Source organism: Rhinolophus hipposideros, assembly GCF_964194185.1.
Source record: "Rhinolophus hipposideros genome assembly, chromosome: 8".
Lineage (NCBI taxonomy): Eukaryota > Metazoa > Chordata > Mammalia > Chiroptera > Rhinolophidae > Rhinolophus > Rhinolophus hipposideros.
The window spans coordinates 81,910,850-81,933,967 of record NC_138054.1 but is presented as its reverse complement, the minus strand read 5'-3'; the positions used below and the strand labels follow the sequence as shown (position 1 = coordinate 81,933,967).

The following is a 23,118-nucleotide window of genomic DNA, read 5'->3' as shown; positions in this document are numbered from 1 at the left end:
AGATTTTGCATGCTGTGGGGTGGGGAGGGAACAAGGTGAACAAGAGTGCAAAGCGAAGCAAGAGTTGACTGGTATAGCCTGAGCCCAGGACTTGTGACAGAGAGTCGGGAGCAAGTAATTGGAAAGGAAGGTTGGGATCAAATCTTGTAGGTCCCTAAATACCAAGGCAAAATTTTAAACTTCATCATAGGGGGATGGGATCTAATAAAGCTGAGAGCAAGCCAGCCATGACTTAATGTGTTTTGTTTTTTTAATCATCTAAATTTCTGTATCCTTAGACCATAGTTGGGGGAAAGAACAATAAGGGGGCCATAAAATCAAAGACTAGGGGAATGTCTCCCCTGCTAGGGGTCCTTGTTTACGGATTCTATTTGGGAGTCCTCGTTTTGTTGCACCTCACAGATGTTTCATATTTTACAAATCGAAGGCAAGACCCTTCACAGCAAAAAGATTACAACTAGCTTTATTGCAATAACTTGCTTTATTGCGGTGGTCTGGAACCGAAGCCGCAGTATCTCTGAGGTAGGCCTGTATTCTCCAAGCCCTTTTATGGATTCCTTGGGAGCTTGTTAAAAGACCATCACTCTTAAATGACACCGTTTGGTTTTAAATAACCCTACCACTTTTTGCCAAAATGCTGAAATCCTTCATTAGCCATGCTGAGCACAGTCTTATTGGGACATTTTGAAACTTACATCATGTGGACCTTGTTAGGAGCGATGAGTGATGGGCAATTCCAGCACAGCCAGATGTCCCTAGGGAGCTATTCTCAGTTCAGAATGGCTGTCCTCACTGAATCACAAATTAAAGATGAGTCTCTAAGTTCGAGAAAATGAAGTTTTCCCAGGAACGGGGGCAGTCAAAACGACAGTGGATACAATTAACCACAAGGAGGCGCCAGGAGCACAAAATGCAGAAGACTAAAAGGGAGGAAGGGTGTGGGGCCGAGGGAAGGGAGATGAAGGATGGCGAGGCTCTGGAGATTGAAGGGACGCCCTGAGGCTAACTGTGGACCCAGTTAATCCTCAGGTTTGCTGTTTACCAGCAGGCCCTGTAACCATCACCTGTTACTACCTTTACCACCAGCCTCACCTGTGACATGCAGGATTCCCCCCACCACACACACACACACAGTACCTGTTGGTCGGTGGCAGGTCCTGGCACCCTGGATATTGGGAAAGAGTGAATTAGGATAGGCTTGCGAGTCAAGCACCCTAAGTCCTGAATCGCTCTACCATTTACTAGCCATGTGATCTCTGGCAAGTCCCACCACCTTCCTGAGTCTCAGTTTCCCATCTGTAAAATGGTAACTGAAGTAGATGATTCCCCAGGTGTCTTCCAGCTGGGATTCTGGTCAAGCTACTTGAAGGTGGGAAATTAAAACGTTCTCCTCCCCAGGTACTAGGCAAACCACCTTCACTGTTCTGAGTCTTCATTTTCTCGGCTGTTTCTGCACTGATTGCTGTCAGCTGAGATAAGCTGATGGGTGGGAGACTGCTGTAGGCATGTGCGGAATTCTCCTTTTATTATTTGTGTTCTTGGCTTGCAAAACATAGGCAAGGAAGTGGATGAATCTGAACAATTGTGTTTTAACCAGTTAAATCAGTTCAGCATCATTTGGTAGGTAATTTTGTAGTTCTAGGGAAAAGACTGTTTACTGTAAGTCACAAGGTAAAGAAATGTTTAATAATGAAAGTATGGCTGAATGACAAATGGGTAATACAGAAACATAAATAATACAGAAGTTCAGAGGAAGAAAACAACATTGCCATGGGCTTCTATGGTTAGGGAATAACAATAGTAGTATCATTTACTAAACACTTACTATGTGCCAGGCACTGAGCTAAGCATTTTACGTACCGAATCATAAATTTTTGATTTGAAGCAACTTTGGGGGTCATTCTACAATTATATACTTAAGTGTATAATTATTCATTTAAGCTGCATCTCCCCTGCTGAATTCTAAGCTGAATGAGCCCAGGAGCTGTATCTGTCTTGTTAACTGCTGCATTCTCAGTGTTTAGCCCAGTACCTAGTATATAGTAGCTGCTCAATAAATATTTGTTGACTAAATAAATGAATGCATGAACAACCCCATTCCAAACTCACTCCCAATAGGAGAAGCCCCTCTGCATTGACTCAGAGAGGGACATCAGCCTTTGCTTGAACAAAGCTCTCCTTGGTGGAGAGCTCACTACCTCCCAAGGAGTCTATTGTCTGGCACTTTGCCTTCTTGGTCCCGATTCTGCCATCCTGAGCCTTTGTCCATCCTGAGGAAGAAGCTGGATATGGAGCCCTTCTGCCCATCTCAGTAACTTCCCTTGAGTTCTGCCAGTGATGAGCCCACCTAACTCTGAGGGAAGAAAGAAACATTATAGTGGCTAAAAAGAGCAAGGTCATCTTTTCCTCAAGATGGGAGGAAGCTATCTATGTGTGAGGCGAACAGAATGGAACTTGGAGAGAAAACAGACTGTAGGTACTGGAGAGGAAGGGATAAATGTAGGATCTTCTGGGGAACCATGTGCTGCAGGGAGATAGGCCTTGGCCTAAACCCCAGCCAATCATGGAGGTCCTGTTCTCCTTGCCAGGGATTGACTTAGGAATGAGCATGTGATTCAGTTCGGGCCAATGAGCTAGGAGGGGAGGTCTGCTGAGGGACTTTAGGGAAATCTTAAGAAGCACAGATTGAAAGAGATGGTCCTTTTTTTGCCTCTGACCAATATATCTGGAGGCGATGCAACTGTTGGAGCCATTTTGCTGCCACCAAGACCAACATATGGAGAAGGGCAAAGCTAAGAGAATCGTAGGGAAGTGGAGCCAGAGCTTTGATCAAACTGTGCCTGAAGACACTCAACTCTTGAACTTTTGTCAATGAGATGTAATCCCAATGAATTGGCCATTGGTAAGTACCACCACCAAGAGCATCCAAACAGATAAATAGATTTAAAAAAATAAAAAACTGGGTGGGTGATGAGGGTAAGGGGGATCGAATATATGGTGATGGAAGGAGAACTGACTCTGGGTGGTGAACACACAATGGGATTTATAGATGATGTAATACAGAATTGTACACCTGAAATCTATGTAACTTCACTAACAATTGTCACCCCAATAAATTTAATTTAAAAAAATAAAAATAAAAAATAAATAAAATTAAAAAAAATAAAAAACTAACTGCATTAATTAGGTCCCTTTCAGTGTAAGTGCAGAAGCCCAACTGTAATGTCCTTAAGCAAAACATAGAACATGTTGGTTCAAATAACTGAAAAGTTCAGGGTTGGCTGGATCCAGAGATTCAAATCATGTGGAGCATGGTCCCAGGATCTCAAGGACTCCTCAGAGTCATCTCTGACACCCCCACTCCCATACGGTCCCCAGCTTTTTCCAGGCAGACCCACTCGTTGCCCACCAGACAGGCTCTGCTACCTTTCGGTTCTGTGGCCACCAGTCACTCACTTAAGACCCTTGAGCCTCCATTTCCCCATCTGCTCAAAGTTTACCGTGTACAAATAGCTCCCAAGAACACATACATTAAGGAAACTGTGTGTCGAAACATAGCTAATATTTACTGAGTGCTTATTCTATACCAAATCCTCCTTTACATGACTTATCTAATCAAATCCTTGTGATAAACTGTGGCAGAGACAGCTAATTATACCCCAATATTGGTTCCATCCATTCTTTCCTGGTAACGAAAACTCTCATTTTTAGCTGGGCACATAAAAACTACATTTCCCAGCCCTTCTTGCAGAGGTACAACAATGTGATTAGGTTCTGGACAAAGGGGAAGGAAGGGAAGTGTCCCATCAAACTTCTAGGGAATGTGCTTAAAGGGAAAGAGGCACATCTTCCTGTACTCCTTTCTTCCTGCTGGCTGGAATTCAGTCAAGATAGCTGGAGCTCCAGCAGCTATCTTGGATCATGAGGTAGAAGCCAGGTGTTAAGGATGGCAGAGTGCAAAAATAAAGGGGGCTTTGGTCTCCAGTAGCTATGAAGCCACACTGCACTTCCTACATTTTTATTAGAGAAATGAACTTTTGTCTTTTTGAAGCCACAACTGTTTGGGGTTTTTTGTTACTCCGAACTGAACCTTATCTCAACTGTAATCCCAACTCCCCTGTACAAGCTGTCCCTACCCACTTCCCTGTCTTATTCTTCTCCAGTGCACTTATTACTACCTAATGTACTATACTTTAATAATTTGCACGTTTATCATTGGTCTGCCCTAAATGGAAGTTCACAAGGGCAAAGATCGTCTGTGTTTTGTCCACTTCCACATTCCCAGCTCCTCAATAGTGCCCAACACATAGGAGACGCTCCATTAATGTCTGTTGAATGGATGAAGTGAAGGACAAGCAGCCCTGAAGGTACGTAACATTATGATGTTACAGATGAAGGTGCTGAGACTCAGAGAGGGCCACACCGCTAAAAAGTGAGGGAGCCTGGATGTGAAGTGAACCCAGGCAGTCTGGCTTCAGAACTCACGCTCTTTCTTAAACACTAAGCTGCCACCCAATGCAGAGAAGTCCCTCGAAATTCCTCCAACTAGACCCATACCCTTGCCTCTAATGGGAAAAGCTGCACTTCAGGGAGGAAATGTGAGCAGGAGTGTAAGGCCGAGAGGAACCTCTGAGGCTAATAAATATTGGGAACGTAAAAAGGGAAATCTCGTGTTTCCTTGATTCTAAGACACACCATCCGTGTAAGTGGGAGTAGGGAAAGAAACAAACTTATACATGGACCATAAGGCACATCCCAATTTCAGAAACATGCATGGGGGAAACGTGTGTCTTCAATCGAGACCATGCCACTGAGAAACTTGTCAGGAGACCTTTTCTTAAGTCTTCCTCACACGGATAGGATATAGTTTGGCCAATCTCTTCCATAAAAGAACCTAAAACAAAGCTGGGTTGTTTGATTTCCACCCCTCACCGACATCCCAGCCAGAGTTAATCACTCCCTTCCTCCCTGCACCTTGCACACGCCTCTATCTTTCAAGCTGCAGTGTAATCTGTGTGTTTACTTATCTCCTCTGTAAGATTCTAGGCCGGAGAATGAGGATCACGTCCAAAATCAGGTCCTATTTGCCTCTGAGGCCCCAGCACAGAGTCTGGCACCTAGTGGCCTCTTGGTGAATATTTCCTGAGGAGTAGATGAATGGGAGAATGGTGAGGCCTACACCTGTCAGCCCGTCAGCCCACAGGGCGTGAGTGTGTGTGTGTGCCCATGTATGCCCCTCGTAGAACCCAAGCAAGTCTCCAGGGATTAGGGCATCAAAGAAGGGAGGGGCAGAAGACCAGCCTCCTTCCAAGCACTGGCGGAAAGGCACTAGTTATGTGACCTTGTAGAAAAGAGCTGCTTTTACATTGGAGGAGGGGGCCAGCCTCTGACCCTGTTCTGGCTCCAAACCTGCAGTGTTCTCACCAATTCTGGGAGGAAACCTGGAGCTGCTAACCTCACCGTCGCCCGCCCCAGCTCACAGGCAGGAAGAAGGCAAGACACATTTTCTCCCCAAAATATGCAGAATGGCGGTTGCCATGAGCACTAGGATCCTCATGTTACTTGACATCCGTGTTTTTAGAAGTTCGGTTGCCATGGTAACAAAATACTGTTTGCCAGACTGAAGATGAATCTCTGGCTCAAATCTGAGGGAGATGAGGCTCTTTCTAGACATCTCCTGGAGTGTCAGGGTGGGACCGAGCCTTCCACCTCAGGACTCAATAAGCATCAAAGTATTAAAAGGAATTGCATTGAAGCAGCCTACAGAAAAAGAAAAAAAAAAGGCTGATGGAAGGGGAGTGCAGTTCCCATCAGCCTGCCTGGGTTGGGGGGGCTGCCCAATGCCCTCCTCAAAGCCACCCCAGGCACTGGCAGCACTGCCTGCCACACAGGTGGCAGGTGCTTTCAGAGTTACCGTTGCTGGTGGCACGTATCTCAAGGACAGACAAATACAGGCATAGCCCGAACAACAGATGTTCACGCCAAATATCGTTGACCCTTGAAAAACACAGGTTTGAACTGCACAGGTCCACTTATACATGGATTTTATTCAATAACTATACCATCGGCCCTCTGTATCCTTGGGTTTCCTATCTGAGGATTCAACCAATCACAAACAGTATTTTCCATCTGCACTTGGGAATCCGTGTATGAGGAGGGCAGACTTCAGTTATATGTGGAGTTTTGACTGCACCGGGGGTTGGCACCCCAAGCCCCCATGTTGTTCAAGGGTCAACTGTATTTATTGAGCATCTACTGCTAGCCACGAATAGTCCTAGGCACTAAGGGTACAGATAAAAATCCTCCTGGAAGAGTCTAAGTCCTGCCCTAAAGAAGACAGATGATAAACAAATAGGGAAGGAAAATATGGCTTAGCAGAAGGTGTGGTGGGTTGATGTCCTAATCCCTGTGAAATGTGTGAATATTTTACATGGCAAACGGGATTTTGCAGATGGAATAAAGTTAAGGATCTTGAGATGAGGGTATTATCCAGATGGGCCCGAGGGAATGACAAGGGACTTCATAAGAGGGAGGCAGGGGGTCAGAGACAAAAGATGCTTCACTGCTGGCTTTAAAGATGGAGGAAAGGGCCACGAGCCTAGGAATTTAGGCAGCCTCTAGTAGGTAGAAAAGGCAAGGAAACAGATTCCTCCCTGGAGCCTTTAAAAGAAATACAGCCCTGTGGACTTCTGACCTCTAGGATTGTAAAATAATAAATGTGGGTTGTATTAAACCACTGTATGCAGTCATTTGTTAGTGACAATGAGAAACGAATACAGAGGGTGACAAGTGTCCGTGGAGAGAAATACAGCAGAGAATGAGGGCAGAGTGCTGGTACAGGGGTGGGGAGGTGGTCATTTTAAATGGGGTGGTCAGCAAGCTGCTCTGAGAAGGTGGCATTTGAACAAAGATGTGAAGAGAAGGATGAGGGGACCTGTGAGTGTCTGAAGAACTTTCCTAGCTGAGAGAACAGCCAGTGTGAGGACTCTTAGGTGGCAATGGGACTGGCCTGTGAGCAGACCCTATGTGGTGTGGCGTGATCGCATCAATGGGAAGAATAATAGGGGAGGAAGTCAGCTAGGCTGAGGAGCAGCTCATTTGAGGCCTATGTGTCCCCACAAAAGTCATGTGTTCAAACTTAATCCCCAATATGATGGTATTAGGAAGTGAGGCCTTTGGGAGGTGATTAGGTCATGAGAGTGGAGCCCCCATGAATGGGATTAGTGCCTTGATGAAAGAGAGCCCAGAGGGCTCCCTCACCCCTTCCACCACGTGAGGACGCAGGGAGAAGGCAGCCATCTATGAACCAGAAGCAGGCCCTCACCAGACACCAATTCTGCCTGTACATTGATCTTGGACTTCCCTGCCTCCAGAACTGTAAGAAATAAATTTCTGGTATTTATAAGCCACCCAGTCTATGGCATTTTGTTCGAGCAGCCCGAGCAGACAGAGAGCCACTGAAGGGTTTTGTGTAGGGGGGACATGATTGGACTTACCTTCTAAAAGGGTCTCCGTTCTGAGCATACACTGAGTAGGACCCAGGCAGAGAGAGCAGTGCGGAGGCTACCGCATCAATCCAGGTAAGAGGGGAAAGTGGCTGGACCAGGGAGGGAGCCGTGGACTTGGTGAGAAGGGGTCAGATCCCGGATATACTCGCAGGTGGAGCTGACATGAATGGGCTCAGATTGGTTAAGGGTTTAAGGAAAAGAGGAGTCGAGATTGATGCTAAAGTTCTTGGCCTAAGTACCTGGGAGGCTCGCATGGCCATTCCTTGTTTGGCCATTTTAATGATGAGAAGTTTATTTGACCTCTAAGTGAAGGGTAGGACAGAGTCTAGAGTTGAGAGAAGTCCAGTCTACAGATAGGATTTCGAGATCATCAGCTTATAAGACGGTAGAAGAGCTAAGAGCACGGAAGAGATCATCAAGGCAATATGGGACACTCCAACATCTCAAGGTCAAGGAGAGAAGGAGAACTCGGCAAAGGAACTTGAGATGAGCGGCACTGAGAAAGGAGGACACCAAGTGAGGACTTCAAGGAAGTATGTTCAGGAGGAAGGGGTGCTCAGCTGTACCAAGTGCTATGGGGAGCTGAGGAAGGGGAGCTCTGAGAACCCATCACTGGATTTAGCAGCTTGGAGATCATCAGTGACCTTGAAAAGCGCAAGGAAAGCTAAGAACAGATGTGAGCGGATCCAAGAGAGTGAGACAGAAGACACTGAGCTCAAAAAGCAGAGAGCACTGTTTCAAGGTTTGCTAGAAAGAAAAGCAGAGACATGGGCAGTGACTGAAGGGCAGATATAAAATCAAGAGAGGGTTTCATTTTATTTTTGTGTGTTTTTGTCTTGTATGATGGAAGAAATACAGCATGTGTATATGCTAATTGGAAAATGACCCAAAGGAGAGGAGGGCGGAAATGAAGACACAGAAGAAAGTGCAGGGTCTCTCTGGAGTGACACCCTTAAGGAAGTGAGCAAGGATAGGCTCCCAGCTCCAGTGGAAAGGGTGGCTTCAGGCAGTCAGTCCACAGCAGCGAGAGGGAGGCAGTGTATTAACACAGATACAGGTGGGCGAGTGGATGCGCTGCTGAGTCTGGGCAGTTCTGTCCTTATTGCCCCAATTTTCTTGAGGAAGTCGGAAGCAAGAGACTTAGCTGAGAATAAAAACAAGGAAGGAGGCGTGGGGGATTTGAAGAGAGAGGAGGAGGTGTGAAATCATCATGTAGGAGAGAGGAAGAGTGAATGGACTGGGGAAATATAGTACAATTGCCTTGCAATTACTTGTCTCAAGTAAGGGTTTACTTCAGACGAGTGGTGGGGAATGTAAAGTGAACTGTGGTTTCTGTCTTTCTCCAGCCAGACGGAGCTGCCTGGGTACAGACATGGAGGAGGGTGGACAGTTGGATGAAACAAGATTTGGGATTTTGCTCAGGTTAGTAAAATAAACTGGGGGAAAGACAATGCACTTGAGGGTCTTGCGGGAAGCAGAATAATGCCCCCACCCAAAGACGTCCACCTCCTAATCCCTGGAATCTCTGAATATGTTAGATGACATAGTACATGGGAATTAGAATGAAGGTTGCAGATAAAATGAAGGTTGGTAATCAATTAAACACGAAATGGGGAAATCATCTTGTATTGACCAGATAGGCCCAATGCCATTCCAGGGTCCTTGTATGGGGCGGAGGAAGGCAGAAAAGAGAGGACCAGAGAAATGGCAGCATGAGGAAGACTCAGCCCAATGTTGCTGACTTGAAGATGAAAGAAGGGTCAATGAGCAGAAGAACATGGGTGCCTCGAGGAGCTGGAAAGGCTAGGACACAGGTTCTCTCCTAGCGCCTCCAGAAGAAACATGGCCCTGCTGACAGCCTGACATCAGCCCAGTAAGACCCATTTCAGACTCTTACCTCCAGAACTGGGAGAGAATGCATTTGTGTTGTTTTAAGCTATTCAGTTTGGGGTAATTTGTTACAGCAGCAATAAGAGATTAATACTGGGATATGCAAGGAAGTCATGGGATTTAAGTTGAGTGAGGAGGGAAATAAACTATGAGAAGGATGAAAAGGTAGTCTGACCAGTGAACTGGAGGTCCAGGTGGAGTGAAAGAATCGTTGGAGATGGAACACCAGACAGTCAATTCTTGTACTGTGGGATGCTTTACACTGGCATTAGGAATGGGTTGCGGTTATTGGTCATGGCAAGGTGAAAGTTCTGAGAGGGGAAATTGTGCCGAGATGGGCTGGAAGACAGGACCCTCAGAGAATGAAGTAGGACACCGGCATGTTGGAGGATCATTTTTGTGGATATTGAAATCAGCAAGAATTCAGCAGCAGTGATACAGCCGTGAGCCAGGAATTAAAATCTTTAGGAAAGAAGGCCCCGGGGACTGAAACATGACTGCAGCAGAGAGGAGCAGTGGATAGCATGGTCCAGTGACATGGGAGATTTTAGGGAGGAAAAAGAGATTTTGTTTTGTGATCAACATTGGGGAATAACAAGGCCCTCTGGCCCTCTGCAGGCCCAGTCATTTAAGGGGTATGGGGTGGGGACCAGCCATCCATTGAGAAGACTGCAGGAAAACATTGCATGGAAGTGCTATAATTTAACCCCTACTGATCTGTCTTTCTTAATAGTCTCCAAATGCCTCCCAATGAGCCACTCTCCCAGCACTCACATCCTGATGGAGTCTCCTCCCCCACTGGGTCAGGGCTGGCCCTGTGTGACCAACAGAATATGGCAGAGAAACACTCAGTGACTTTGAAGACTAATCCTTAAAGGCTTTGCCTCTTCTATTTTGGCCCGTTGGCTCATTCACCGTAGGGAAAATCAGCCACAATGCCATAATGACACTCGAGCAGTCCAATGAAGAAAAACTGAGGCCCCAGCCAACAGCCAGCACCACCTTGCCAGGCACATGGTGACCCCTGCCCCAGTGGACCCTCCAGCCTCAGTTGACCCTGCAGGTGACCGCAGTCCCAGCCAATATCTGATGGAAACCTCATGAGAGACCCCGAAAACTGTGGAGCTGAGCTACTCCCCAATTCCTATTCCAAACAGACCCACAGAAACCATGAGAGGTAATTAAATGATAGTTGTTTTCAACCACTAAGTTTGGGGCGGTGTATTTTATTACATAGATAACTAAGAGACTAGTTCTTTTTTTTTCCCTTTCTTTTTTCCCTCCCCTGGCAACACCTCAAAGTTTCAAGTGAAATGACTTCCTCAGGCAAGTGACCTCTGATCCCCTTGACTAAATTAGGAGCCCTTTTCACAGCACTCTGTTCTTCGTACCACAGAATTCGATACTTATTTGCACAATAGTTCGTTGAATGTATATTCCTGTGCCACACATCCTTCTAAACAAGACCATGAGCCCCAGAGGAGAGGAACCATACATGCCCTGCTCTTCTCTGTACCCTGTGCCTGCCACATATCAAGTGTTCAGCAATCATTTGTTGAACGGCTGACTGAATGAATGAAGAGTGACCATACGTTGTTAGATTAGGGGGTCACGTGGAGGGATTCATGGTGAGATCAGGGTCAGTACAAAATAGATCCAATCTCAGAATCCCCTCTTCTGGCCCTGTCTTTGATCCTACCTGCTCTAGCTCAGGATCTGGGGGGCTGCCGGTTTCTCCTCTTACATGTCTCATTCCTGAGACCCAGCTGTACCCTAATACTGGCCTTGGTTTAGACTGTTCTGTTTGTTATGCAAACATGATTTTGCTTTGAACTGGACTATAATTTGATGGATGCACCCAGAGCTTATCTCTCAAACACAGGTGCACTGAAAGTAACATTTTCATCCATCACCTTTGCTCATCTCCTCCATTGATATCACTCAGTACTTGGGCATCTGATTGTAGACTAATGCTGTTCTGAAGGCTCCTTTATGCTTAAAGTCCTTCAGAATGAACGGTAATTTTTGTCACATTCCTGTTTTTCTTTATTCCTTAGTCACAAATACACAATGTTTCCAAAGGTTAAGAGCATACCAAAACGATTTTAGTTACTACTTTGCCAGTTACTAGCTGGGTGGCCTTCGGGAAGTTATTTAACCTCTCTGAGCCTCATCTCAGCTCTCTCATCTGTAAAGTGGGAATTAATAGTTCCTACCTTGCAAAAGTAATTGTGAAAACTGGCTATGATAAAGGAAAATGTTTTGCATGTGTCTGGCACATAGTAAGCTTTAAGTGAATACTGGTTTGTTATTGTTAGAAATGAATAGAGCCAAATGAATTAGAAATGGATGCAGCTTTGAGTAAATCTGCAGCAGAATTGTGGATTGTTGGTGAGTATTCTAGAATAAACATAGACCCTTCCTTTTTTTTTAATCATTCAAAATTGACACATTTTATTATACACTATCTATACACTTTACCACCTATTTCATCAGAAATGTCTTTAGCATTGGGAAGCCGTCAAGCTCACAATTCTCATATCTTTCCATTTATTTAAATCTTCTTTACTATCTCTCAGCAATGACATAGTTTTTTCAATATAGAGATCGTTCACATTTCCTTTAGATTTATTTAAATTCCTTTATATGTATTTCTAAGCTGAATCGACTCTTCTTTTTTTAACAAGAAAGCAATTCTTTTTTTTTTAACTTTTTATTTATTTTAAGTATGGTTTTCCAGGACCCATCAGCTCCAAATCAAGTAGTTGTTTCAATCTAGTTGTGGAGGGCGCAGCTCACAGTGGCCCATGTGAGGATTGAACTGGCAACCTTGTTGTTAAGAGCACCGCGCTCTAACCAACTGAGCTAACCAGCCGCCCTCAGACTCTTCTTATAAAAAAAAAGTGCACACAAATGTATCCCAATCTAGTACCAAAAGGCAGGCAGGCAGACACACACACACACACACACACACACACACACGCACCTTCTAGCAACCAGCCTGGTGCAGGAGCAGGTGGAAGGTAGGCCGACCACTCCTTGGTATGGAGATCAGTCTCGCCCCAATCTCCACTCCTGCTTCTGTAACCTTCACTGGGAACCTTTCCCACTTATAGCGCCAACTGACTCAAAGGTTGTTTCTACCTGTGGGCTCAGCATTTGAGAGACACTGCGATTTGCACAGTAAACGTGGGGGTTTATGATGTGCTATTTTTCAAACTTATTGGACTAGATGCTCCCAGTTCTACCTCTCCCTGTTTTCACATTACACACGCGCGCACACACACCTATAACTGAGACACACATTCACATGGTAAGTCACAGCTCATTTCTACTCATCACTTATATAATCATTTACAACCACCTGGATATTAAGAAAATCGTGCTTTAAGAGCATTGAAAACCTGGCCAAAATCTCTCTAAATGAAACAGTTCCCAGCCTTCAAAAGAAGCATTGTACCAATTGCTATCTACATTTTTCAGAGAGGAAAGGCAGGCAGCCCAAGGTCACAAAATGAGTCACTGTCGGAAGTGAGAATTAAAAAAATAAAAAAATAAAAGTGTATGTTCTGTCCTTTAAGAATAATATAGTGACCAGCCATCAATTAGGGATTTGCTGTAAGCTGTTTTTCCTGTAATGGAAACAATGAAAAACAGAGTCAGATGGTGGGAGCACATCTCATTCAGCTACTCAGCAAATCTCTTTTGAGCACCTACTAAGTTCCAGATGCTGTCCTCTGACATGGTAGCTTCCACCATAGTGAGTGGTCTAAGAGAGAACAAACAGAAGCCACAATGTCCTTCATGTCCTTGCCGCTGAAATCACACCATGTCATTTCCTCAATATCTTGTTCATTACTTAAGTCAGCCCTATTCATTGAGGGAGGGAACTACACACAGGTATGAACTCCAGGAGGTGAGGATCCCGGGCGCCATCTTGGAGGCTGGCTACAACAGGAAGGCCTTACATATCTCCCCACAGGGTCTAGTTTGGAACTCAGCATTCACTTAATAAAATGATTCCGAAGATGGCAGAATGTCCATACCAGAGGGAACTATGGCAAATTAGTCCAACTTCCTCAATTGACAGAAAAAGGTTACTGAATGAATACATAATACATATGGATTAATCAATCAAGTGATATGCATTGAGGTACTTGTACATTCCCAGGGACAAATGATAATGAGACCAAGTGAATATGACAGATGAAGCGGGAGCAGTTATCAACCATCAGGAAACCACCGAGGAGAGACTTCCATTAGACATGGAAAATTTGAGATTAAATTCCCCATGCCTCATTAAAATGACAATAAAGGAATAAAAGTGGTATAAACTGATGGGGGGGAAGAGGCGATGACAGCAGCTGAGAGGTGTTAACAATATTTTTTTGGGGAAAAAACATATTGGAGGATGGAAGGCACATGGACAAGGGGCAACAAGCTCAGCAGAATGAAAAAGATGGAAACCCAACAAGACTCAAACCAGAGCATGCTGGGGAGCCCTGGGGACCCAGAAATTCCAAGCACCAAACATCTCTGGTGATAGGGTGCAGGTGGTACACTAAAACCAAGGATGGGAGGAAGCCTGCAGTGAGACCCCCCAACACCCTCCCCTCTCCTGAGCAGCATGGAGAGTCCCACCCCACCCCTGCACCAGAAGCGTGGAGCTTTGCCCTCTGGGGAAACTGACCCAAAGCACCTGTGGACTGAGGACCCCAGGCCCAGCCGAGGATGAGGAGGCACCATGCTGAACATAGATTGACTGGCAGCCTGTGTACTGAGACAGGAAGCAAGACCCTCATGTCCCTCCACCCCCGAAGGCTGGCAGCCAGATTTGTACAGCCCTGTTCCCCAGGGGCAGGAGACTCTAGCAGTTCTCTCTGGAGACACTGGCCAGTCCCCCAAAAAAGACCGACAGATATTTGAGGATTATTAAAGAAAAAACAGCTGGACAGTACATAAAGTAGTCAAAGCAGATTTTAGCCAGGAACAATTGCAATAGAGGAAAAAAGACCTCATATAGAACAGGGCTCTCAATTCCTAATATAGCAGGGACACGTGGGGATTTACAGCCAAGGAGCAGGCTGGGGGATCAGTACATGGAAAACTACTGAGAGAAAAATTACTGAGGGGTACGAGGGGATCCTGGCTAAACCAACTCAACAGGATTCCTGCTGAAGACAGGCCAGGGTGACGAGACACCACCTGGAGGATTGAGGGGGATGAGAAATTTAATCAGATATCAAGGGTTGGGATTCCATCTAAACTGACTTCACAAGATTCTTGCTAAAACTGGGAAATGCAGGACTGACTAGGATGAGGATTGTTGAGAAAAGGGTTCAGAGGAGCCTGGCTAAAGTTTGATCAAGGAGAGAGTCTTTGTCAGGATTTTCTTACATGAAATAATGAGGCCCATACATAACAAGTCCTGTTCATCCCCTTCCAACAGCTTAAAAAGTTTTCAGTTAGCTTTTGTGCCTCTCAGACACAATGATTACCAGATGTCAGAGGAAAGCTGTAAACATGAAAGTCAAAGATTTACATTTTTTAAAATTAATTATAAAAAAAATTCAAAACAGGAAAAAGAAACTCAGGGAGCACAACAATGCAAGAAACGGAAGAAGGCTTCTCAAAACAACTATAACTAGAAACCCCTAAAGATCACACACACACACACACAACTTTTAGAATAAACAAATTTAGCAATGTTACATAATACAAAAGCAATGCACAAAAATCAATTGCATTTCTATACACTAACAATGAACAATCTGAAAAGGAAATTAAGAAAACAATTCCATTTACAATAGCATCAAAAGAGTAAAATACTTAGAAATGAACTTCACCAAGAAGGCAAAAGACCTGTACACTGAAAACTACAAAATGTTGCTGAAAGAAATTAAAGAAAACACAAATAAATGGACAGACATCTGTGTTCATGGATTGAAAGACTTCATGTTGTTAACATGTCAATATTACCTGAAGTAATCTACAGATTTAATGCAATCCCTATCAAAATTCCAATGGCATTGCTTGCAGAAATAGAAAAATCCATCCTAAAATTCATATGAAATCTCAAGGGACCCCAAATAGCCAAAACAATCTCAAAAAAGAACAAAGTTGGAGGTCTCACACTTCCTGATTTCAAAACTTATTACAGAGCTAAATTATCAAAACAGTATAGTACTGGCATAAAGATAGACATACAAACCGCTAGAATAGAAAAGAGACAGAAACAAATGCTTGCATATATGGTCAAATGATTTTTGACCAGGTGCCAAAACCACCCACTGGGGAAGAGACAGTCTTTTTAATAAACGGAACTGGGAAAACTAGATATCCACATGCAAAAGAATATGGTAGACCCATACCTTACACCATATTCCAAAATTAACTCAAAATGGATCAAAGACCTAAAACTATAAACTCAGTAGAAAATATAAGACAAAAGCTTCATGACATTGGATTTGGCAATGATTTCTTGGATATGACACCAAAACATAGTCAACAAAAGTAAATGCTTCCATATATGGTCAACAAATATGCATCAAAATTTAAAACCAAAAGGTGGAAGCAACCCAATTGTCCGTCACTGGATGACTGTATAAACAAAATGTGGTATGTCCATATAACGAAATATTATTCAGCTTTAAAACGGAAGGAAATTCTGACACATGATACATGGAGGAACACTGAGGACATTATGCTAAGAGTAATAAGCCAATCACAAAAAGACAAATACTATATAATTCCATTTACAGGAAGTATCTAGAGTAGTCAAATTCACAGAGACAGAATGGTGATTGCCAAGGGCTAGGGAGAGGGGAAAATGGAGAATTGTTGTCTAACGTACATAGTTTTGATTTTGCAAGATGAGAAAGTTCTGGAGATTCAATGCACAACAATGTGAATATACATAACAACCCTGAACTATATATGCTTAACAATGGTTAAGATGGTAAATTTTTATGTGTTTTTTACCACAATTAAAATCTTTTCAAAGTAGCCATAATTGACATTCTTAGAGACAACACGAATAGGAAAACAAAACAAGAAATTGCTCTTAAAAGTGAAAAATTTTGAGAAGAGACATAAAAATAATCTAATAGAAAAGCTGGAAGATCAAGTTGAGGTAATGTCCCAGAAAACAGAACAAACCGTTTTTAAAAAATGGAAAATTGAAAAGAATGTTTTAAAAAATTAGAGGATCAATTCAAGAGGTCCAACATCCAATTAAAATAGAAAAAAACAAAACCAGAAAACAGAATGGAGGAAATTATCACCAAGAAATTTCCCCAAAATTGATTTCCAGATTAAAAGTCCCACCGAGTGCCCAGAGTAAATACACATCATTATGAAACTTTAGAAATCTGGAAAATTCTAGAAACTGCCAGAGAAAAATTGGGTCACACATACAAGGTTAGGAATCAGAATGCCATTTGACTTTTCAACAGCAACAGTGGCTCGTGTCCTCAAAATCCTGAGGGAAATTTATTTCCAATCTAGTATTCTACACCCAGCAGAACTATCAATCAAAGCTACTGGAGTATATGCTCTGCCAAAACAAATAAATAAACCAAGGAGCGCGGAGAGGAGAAGGCAAAGGATCCAGAAAACAGGATCCAACCCGGGAAAGAGGCAAAGGAAATTCCCAGGACAGCAGAAGAGCAAAGTCCCAGGACAATAGCTACTCAGATCTGTAGTAGGGTAAGCAGTCCATATTGGAGCCCAGGGAGGAGACCTCCAGGAGCAGTGTCTCTAAGAAACACGTGGATCTGAAAGATCACCTGGTGTGTTCAACCAGGTTAGACAGTGGGGGATGAATTAGTGGGGTATGAATTAATTAATAGGAACGTTAGGAAGTTGTTGTTTTGTTTTGTTTGTTTTAATGAGGTGATTACATGCTCCTGGAAAAGCAAAAAAAAATTGTTCAATAAGGGAAATGGAATCATAGCACACTTCCAGGCCCCGCTTTGAATAATATTTGCATAGTCATAATAATTAAACACTGAATACTAATGCAACAACAGCAAAATGTCCTATGTAACCTGGACAGAAGGAAGGAAAATGTTTGTGACAGGGGTAGATAAAAGGGCATTAAATCTTCATCTTCCATAGCAGGGAGGCAATACACAATGTCTTAAAAGGCAGAAAATCTGAATTAGAAATGTTACTTAAAAATAAAAAGGCATAGGACAGACGTGCCATCTCAAATGTGTAAAAGAGTGGTTGTCTTTGGAAGTGAGAATTGACCTTGGGGAAGGGTACGGCAGCAATCGACTTATTTTAAATTATGTCTACTATAAGCCAGCTATTTGACTTTTTGAACTAATACAAGTATGATAGAAATAAAAATTAAATTGAAAAAAAAAACAAACTCCAACTGCATGCCAGTCTATGAAGTAGTGATGACTGATTGATAGAAAGTTGGGAGCTTTTTCCATGCGCTGGAAGGGAGGCTTAATGGAGAAGACAGGTTTGAATTCTGCCTGGATGAGTAGGATGAGGCCGACTTTTCTGGTCATCTGAATAGAAAGGACGGTGGAAGCTCTGAGGGCAGCTGAGGCCTCTAAAGGAACAAGTTTGGAGGAAGAAGAGCAGAAGGCCACGGCTGGGGGTGTATAAGGAACCTGTGAAGTGAGGAGTGGTCCTGGAGGTGGTAGGAGGGGATGGGAATGCCTGCCAAGGAGGCCCAGGTGAGTGGTTGACAAGGTAACAACCATGTCAGATGCTGCTTTGAGGTCCAGGGGACTTAACATAAAAACAGACTATTGCACATTGTGATCTCACACAGTCCGGGGTCCCCCTACCCCAAAAGTAGTGGGAACAACAGAACCAGGACTAAGTGAGCAAGCCTAGGGAGGCTCGCAAGGGCAGCACACACCTGCCTGTGGCCTCTTGGTCTCTCTCGTTCTCCGGCAGGCAGGGGGCTTAGTTCCCAGATGAAATGCATGCAATATTTATACTTAAAATTGTTGTTTATCTAAAACTCAAATTTAAGTTGGTGTCCTGTGTCTTTATATGTTAATGCTAGCAACCTCAGGAAGCAACCTTGGACAAGAGCTTGGAGGTATCTCAGTCTTGCAAAATGAGACTTTGCTGCTGGCCACTCCCACCAGCTCCCTGCCATGTTGGGGGAGGGGAACCCCCAAGATAAGGTCCAGAAGGTGGACCTAGGTGACCTAAGGCGAGAGACAGAAGGAGTCTTCATTGAGCCGTCCTTCAGGTCCAACCACCTGAAGTTCTTCCTGTAGGGAGCTAGTTGAGTTCATGTCTCTAAGGGCCCCCAGAGGCAAATCTGGAGCCATGAAAAGCACTCAAATGATCATTGTGCTTCTCAGAGCTTGTTCTCTTGTGGGTAAATGAGGCCACATCTATATCTCCAGGGTGGGAACACCGGGAAACATTCATGTCCTTCTTGGGTGATGTGTCCCACAAGCACGTATTGCTTTTATAATCAGCAAAAGGTAACAAAGACATTTCCATGTTGAAAATAAAATAAAATAAGGCTGCAGTGGGCCAGATAATCTGTGAAGCCCATCCAAAGGTCAGATTCTATGATTCTAAGTTATTTCCTGTTCTTTACTCACATGTCATTTTAGGAGCATTCAATGATGGAGGCTTGTTGTGTGTGTGTTTTGTTTTGTTTTTTGCTTTTATTCCCACAAGGATTCTGAACCTAGCCCTTCACTACTCATGCCCTCTGTCCCGGAATGTTGCCCCTGCTATGAAGCACACCATCTTCCCACTGCCCCCACTCTTGGAGGTCACTTGCTTTGGTTTGGCCGGTCCCAAGACTCTAGTCTCATTCCTGACCTGGAGGATGGCCTGTTGCCCAGATGACCTGTTCTGAAGCCAAGGAAAGGGCTGAGGTGAGAGTCCACTGCAGTGACTCCTGGGCCTCCATCAGAGCAGACCCGGAATTCTAGGGAGCTTGTGCCTTAACAAATCCTAAAAGGGGGAGGTGTGTCCCCACACCCAGGGACAACTGTCTCTTTCCTAGCACACTAGAATGCCTCCCTAGTAAGAGCCCCCATTGGAGGGTCTCAGGGGAGGATGGAAAATGCCCCATCCATATACAGCATCCAGTGGACTCAGAAGAGTGAGGGCTCACTCATGGGTCACCTAAGCCTGAGTGGAGCCCTAGTTCTATCTCCTACCAGCCTTGTGACCTTGGGCAAGTCGCTAGACTGAGCCTGGGCTGCCCTGAGTTTTAAAAGAGACAATGAATGCAAAACCCCAGAGGTGTTGGGGAATACTGGAGGAATTCACAAGCAGGAGTTTTATCTTTTTAATTCTCAGAGAATCCAGAGGCTGTACTTTGACCAGAAAGAAGGAGCTTTTCATCTGCAATGCCCACAGACCCAGAACTGCTCTGGAAGCTTCCCGCACCCTCAAAAGCTACCCTCCCTGCTTCGTGCCAGGCGAGGGGCACTACCAGACACTGGAGCAGTGACTTGGCCTCCCAGCTCAGGCGCAGCGGCCTGGCCCACGACCTTGGAAGAACCTGGGAGAAAGCTTCACCAGGCGACAGTACTTTTCCACTGCACTGCTCAGGCCACCTCAGCTGGCTTTCTGCTGTGCAGACAGGACGCAAAGTGCGCCAGGCCGGCCTCATCAGGAACCCACCCAAAACCACTCTCAGAAATGGGGGTAGGGACATGCTGTGCTGAGGTGGCAGGGGGAATCCTAGAAAGAGAGGAGGGGGATCCCGAATGCGCCAGGGGGAGCTTGGAGACCAGAAGAGAGGCCAGAGAAATCTGCATCGGCAAAGCCCTCCAGCACATTTTAGAAGATTCCTACTCTTTAACCGCCCCATCCACCTCCACCCCTCCGATAATAATGATTAAACCCGTGCTACCGCGGTTGTGCTGGGTCTGGGTCCAGGAGCAGCGCTAGCCTGCGCGGGGGAGGAGAAGGAGGAGGGAGAGGGGAGGGGACAAGAGAGCTAGCGGTCCCGCCCGGTGATGCAGGCAGCCCTGGGAGGTGGAGCCGCGACGCCTGAAGGAGTCCCCACCGCAGTCGAGCTCTCGTTCTACCCCCACGGAGCTGCCAGCCACCAGCCCCGTCTCCGGCCACCTCCCTGCCGCCTCAATTTGGGCGGCGGGGACCGCAGGATCCCCCCTGTTGGGGCCTGGGGGCGCCTCCACCACGCCCAGCCCTTGCCCCTCCTTGCTACCCGGACTGCTGGAGCGACTCCCGGGGGAAGCTGTTCCCGGACGCTCGGCCACCGCCCGGGCATCTCGGCTGCCAGCCCGGCTGGGCACCGGGCATCTGCGAAGCTAGCCCTGCCCGGCCCTGGGCATCTCCCTGCACCGACTGTCTCCGGCGCCGCCCAGCTTCCCGCGACTCCGGGGCCTGGGACTTCTGTGCGCCCTCCCCTCCCCCAGCCGCTGGGTAGGAGGCCGGTGAGTTCCCGACGCCCCCAGCCCCTTTGGCCGCCGCCACGATGCTGCCCTGGAGACGTAATAAATTCGTGCTGGTAGAGGACGAGGCCAAGTGCAAGGCTAAGAGCCTGAGTCCGGGGCTCGCCTACACGTCGCTGCTCTCCAGCTTCCTGCGGTCCTGCCCGGACCTGCTGCCGGACTGGCCGCTGGAGCGTCTGGGCCGGGTGTTTCGCAGCCGACGCCAAAAAGTGGAGCTCAACAAGGAGGACCCAACCTACACGGTGTGGTACCTGGGCAACGCCGTCACCCTTCACGCCAAGGGCGACGGCTGCACCGACGACGCCGTGGGCAAGATCTGGGCGCGCTGCGGGCCGGGCGGGGGCACCAAGATGAAGCTGACGCTGGGACCGCACGGCATCCGAATGCAGCCGTGCGAGCGCGGCGCAGCCGGGGGACCTGGGGGCCGCAGGCCGGCGCACGCCTACCTGCTGCCGCGCATCACCTACTGCACGGCGGACGGGCGCCACCCGCGCGTCTTCGCCTGGGTCTACCGCCACCAGGCGCGCCACAAGGCCGTAGTGTTGCGCTGCCACGCCGTGCTGCTGGCGCGGGCGCACAAGGCGCGCTCCCTGGCCCGCCTGCTCCGCCAGACCGCGCTGGCGGCCTTCAGCGACTTCAAGCGCCTGCAGCGCCAGAGCGACGCGCGCCACGTGCGCCAGCAGCACCTCCGCGCCGGGGGCGCCGCGGCCTCGGTGCCCCGCGCTCCGCTGCGCCGCCTGCTGAACGCCAAGTGCGCCTACCGGCCGCCGCCTGCCGAGCGCGGCCGGGGGGCGCCGCGCCTCAGCAGCATCCAGGAGGAGGACGAGGAGGAGGATCGGGACGCGGAAGAGCGCCAGGAAGGAGCCCCCCAGAGCGAGCGGCCCGAGGTGCTCAGCCTGACCCGGGAGCTGAGGACGTGCAGCCTGCGGGGCGCCCCGGCGCCTCCGCCGCCCGTGCAGCCCCGCCGCTGGAAGGCCGGCCCGAAGGAGCGCGCGGGCCAGGCGCGCTGAGAGTGGACCGGCCGAGGCTCGCCGCCCCAGACCCGGCCGGCCTGACTTACAGCCTCCAACCCTGGCCCTGCCTGCTTGGCTCCCCTCCCCGCCACCCCCATCCTCCGGCCCTTACCTCCCTCGTGGTCTCCGTTGTTGTCCGCTCTGCGCCTCCTTCTGGCTCAGGGTGACGCCTCAGATGACCTTAATTATTGGGGGACAAGATGGGCGAGCAGTATTCAGTGTTCACCTCTCCCCCCATCCGGAGTTCCTGGGCACCCTCTATTGTGGAATTGCCCCGTATGCTTTACACCAAGCCTCTTTGATAGACCACTTCCTCCCTCCCAAGCCATCTTCTCAAGAGGAGGAGGGAGAAGTTTCCAGAAATCTAGGAGGGTGGCCAGGTGGAGGCAGCGGCCCTGCCCTTGGCCAGTCTAGCCTTCCTCCCTGGGATGAGACCAGCCCCGAGGAGGCATTCTTGTAGGGGAAGAATAGTGGCCCTGGAGGACAGGCCAGGCCCGAGGTGGGCACTGAGTGGGCTGCCATACCCACAAGGAAGAGTTCTCAGGCCCTGTGCCTGGACTCTCTAGCCCTTGGAGAACTTCTGGGACTTCACTGCTCTCCCTCGAAGAAGACTGGGATGGTCCTACCAACCCAGACAACAGATTAGGCCAGGTAACAGCTCTTTGCACCAGGCAGCTCCCCAGACCTCTGCCCTGGCACCTGGCACCCCCACAGGACGCCTCACCCACCCCATTTCTCTGCAGACAGATGTGTGTGGTTCCCCACTAGGTGCGTCACAAGCAGGACGGAGACAAGACCTCCAGGGGAGGTAAGGAGAACCTTTGCAGGTGCTTGGAGGCACCACCTACCCAGAAAGTGGACATAGGAGGGATGGCCCCATGTCGAAAAGTGTGTCAGAGCAGGAGGGTCCTGATAGCAGCTGGATTCTCAAAGCAGGATGAGGAAGGAGGGTACATTACCCCAACAGAGGGGGTGGGGCCCTACCCAAGTGTCTCTCAACAAGGCCACAAAAAGCCCAAAGATCTATGTGTCACCAACTGATCATTGTAAATAAAGTAGACCTGCTTTTTCACCCTTGTCATCATTCCTGTGTTGTGTTTGATGCCAGACCTACTGGGAGTGAAAAGATTATGGTCAGAACCCTACAGGAAAGGAGAAGACCCCAAAAAGTGGCTTCTTTAGCAGCTGGAGCCAACCCTCAGGATTGTGGACAGAGAGGGTTGCTGCCAGGAAGTTGTTCCCTTAATGTCAGGGAAGGAGACAGTAGCAGGTGCCTTATCT

At 47.2% G+C, this 23,118-nt stretch overlaps 2 protein-coding genes across 2 annotated transcripts in view; one reads left to right on the top strand and one right to left on the bottom strand.

Moving 5' to 3' along the window:
• Positions 1-21,470, bottom strand: part of MUL1 (mitochondrial E3 ubiquitin protein ligase 1) — a 30,956-nt gene extending 9,486 nt beyond the window's left edge. The window contains exon 1 of the mRNA XM_081057101.1: positions 21,271-21,470. The gene's annotated coding sequence lies outside the window, so the exon portion shown is untranslated. The remainder of the gene's footprint in view (positions 1-21,270) is intronic.
• Positions 20,391-22,902, top strand: FAM43B (family with sequence similarity 43 member B). Its single transcript, XM_081057102.1, has one exon. The coding sequence runs from the start codon at positions 20,848-20,850 to the stop codon at positions 21,832-21,834; it is 987 nt and encodes a 328-aa protein (XP_080913228.1). The 5' UTR covers positions 20,391-20,847; the 3' UTR covers positions 21,835-22,902.
• Positions 22,903-23,118: the final 216 nt, after the last annotated feature.

What these genes read in the sequence shown, in the direction of transcription:
- FAM43B (XM_081057102.1), top strand. Translation starts at nt 20,848, where the DNA reads ATGCTGCCCTGGAGACGTAATAAATTCGTGCTGGTAGAGGACGAGGCC.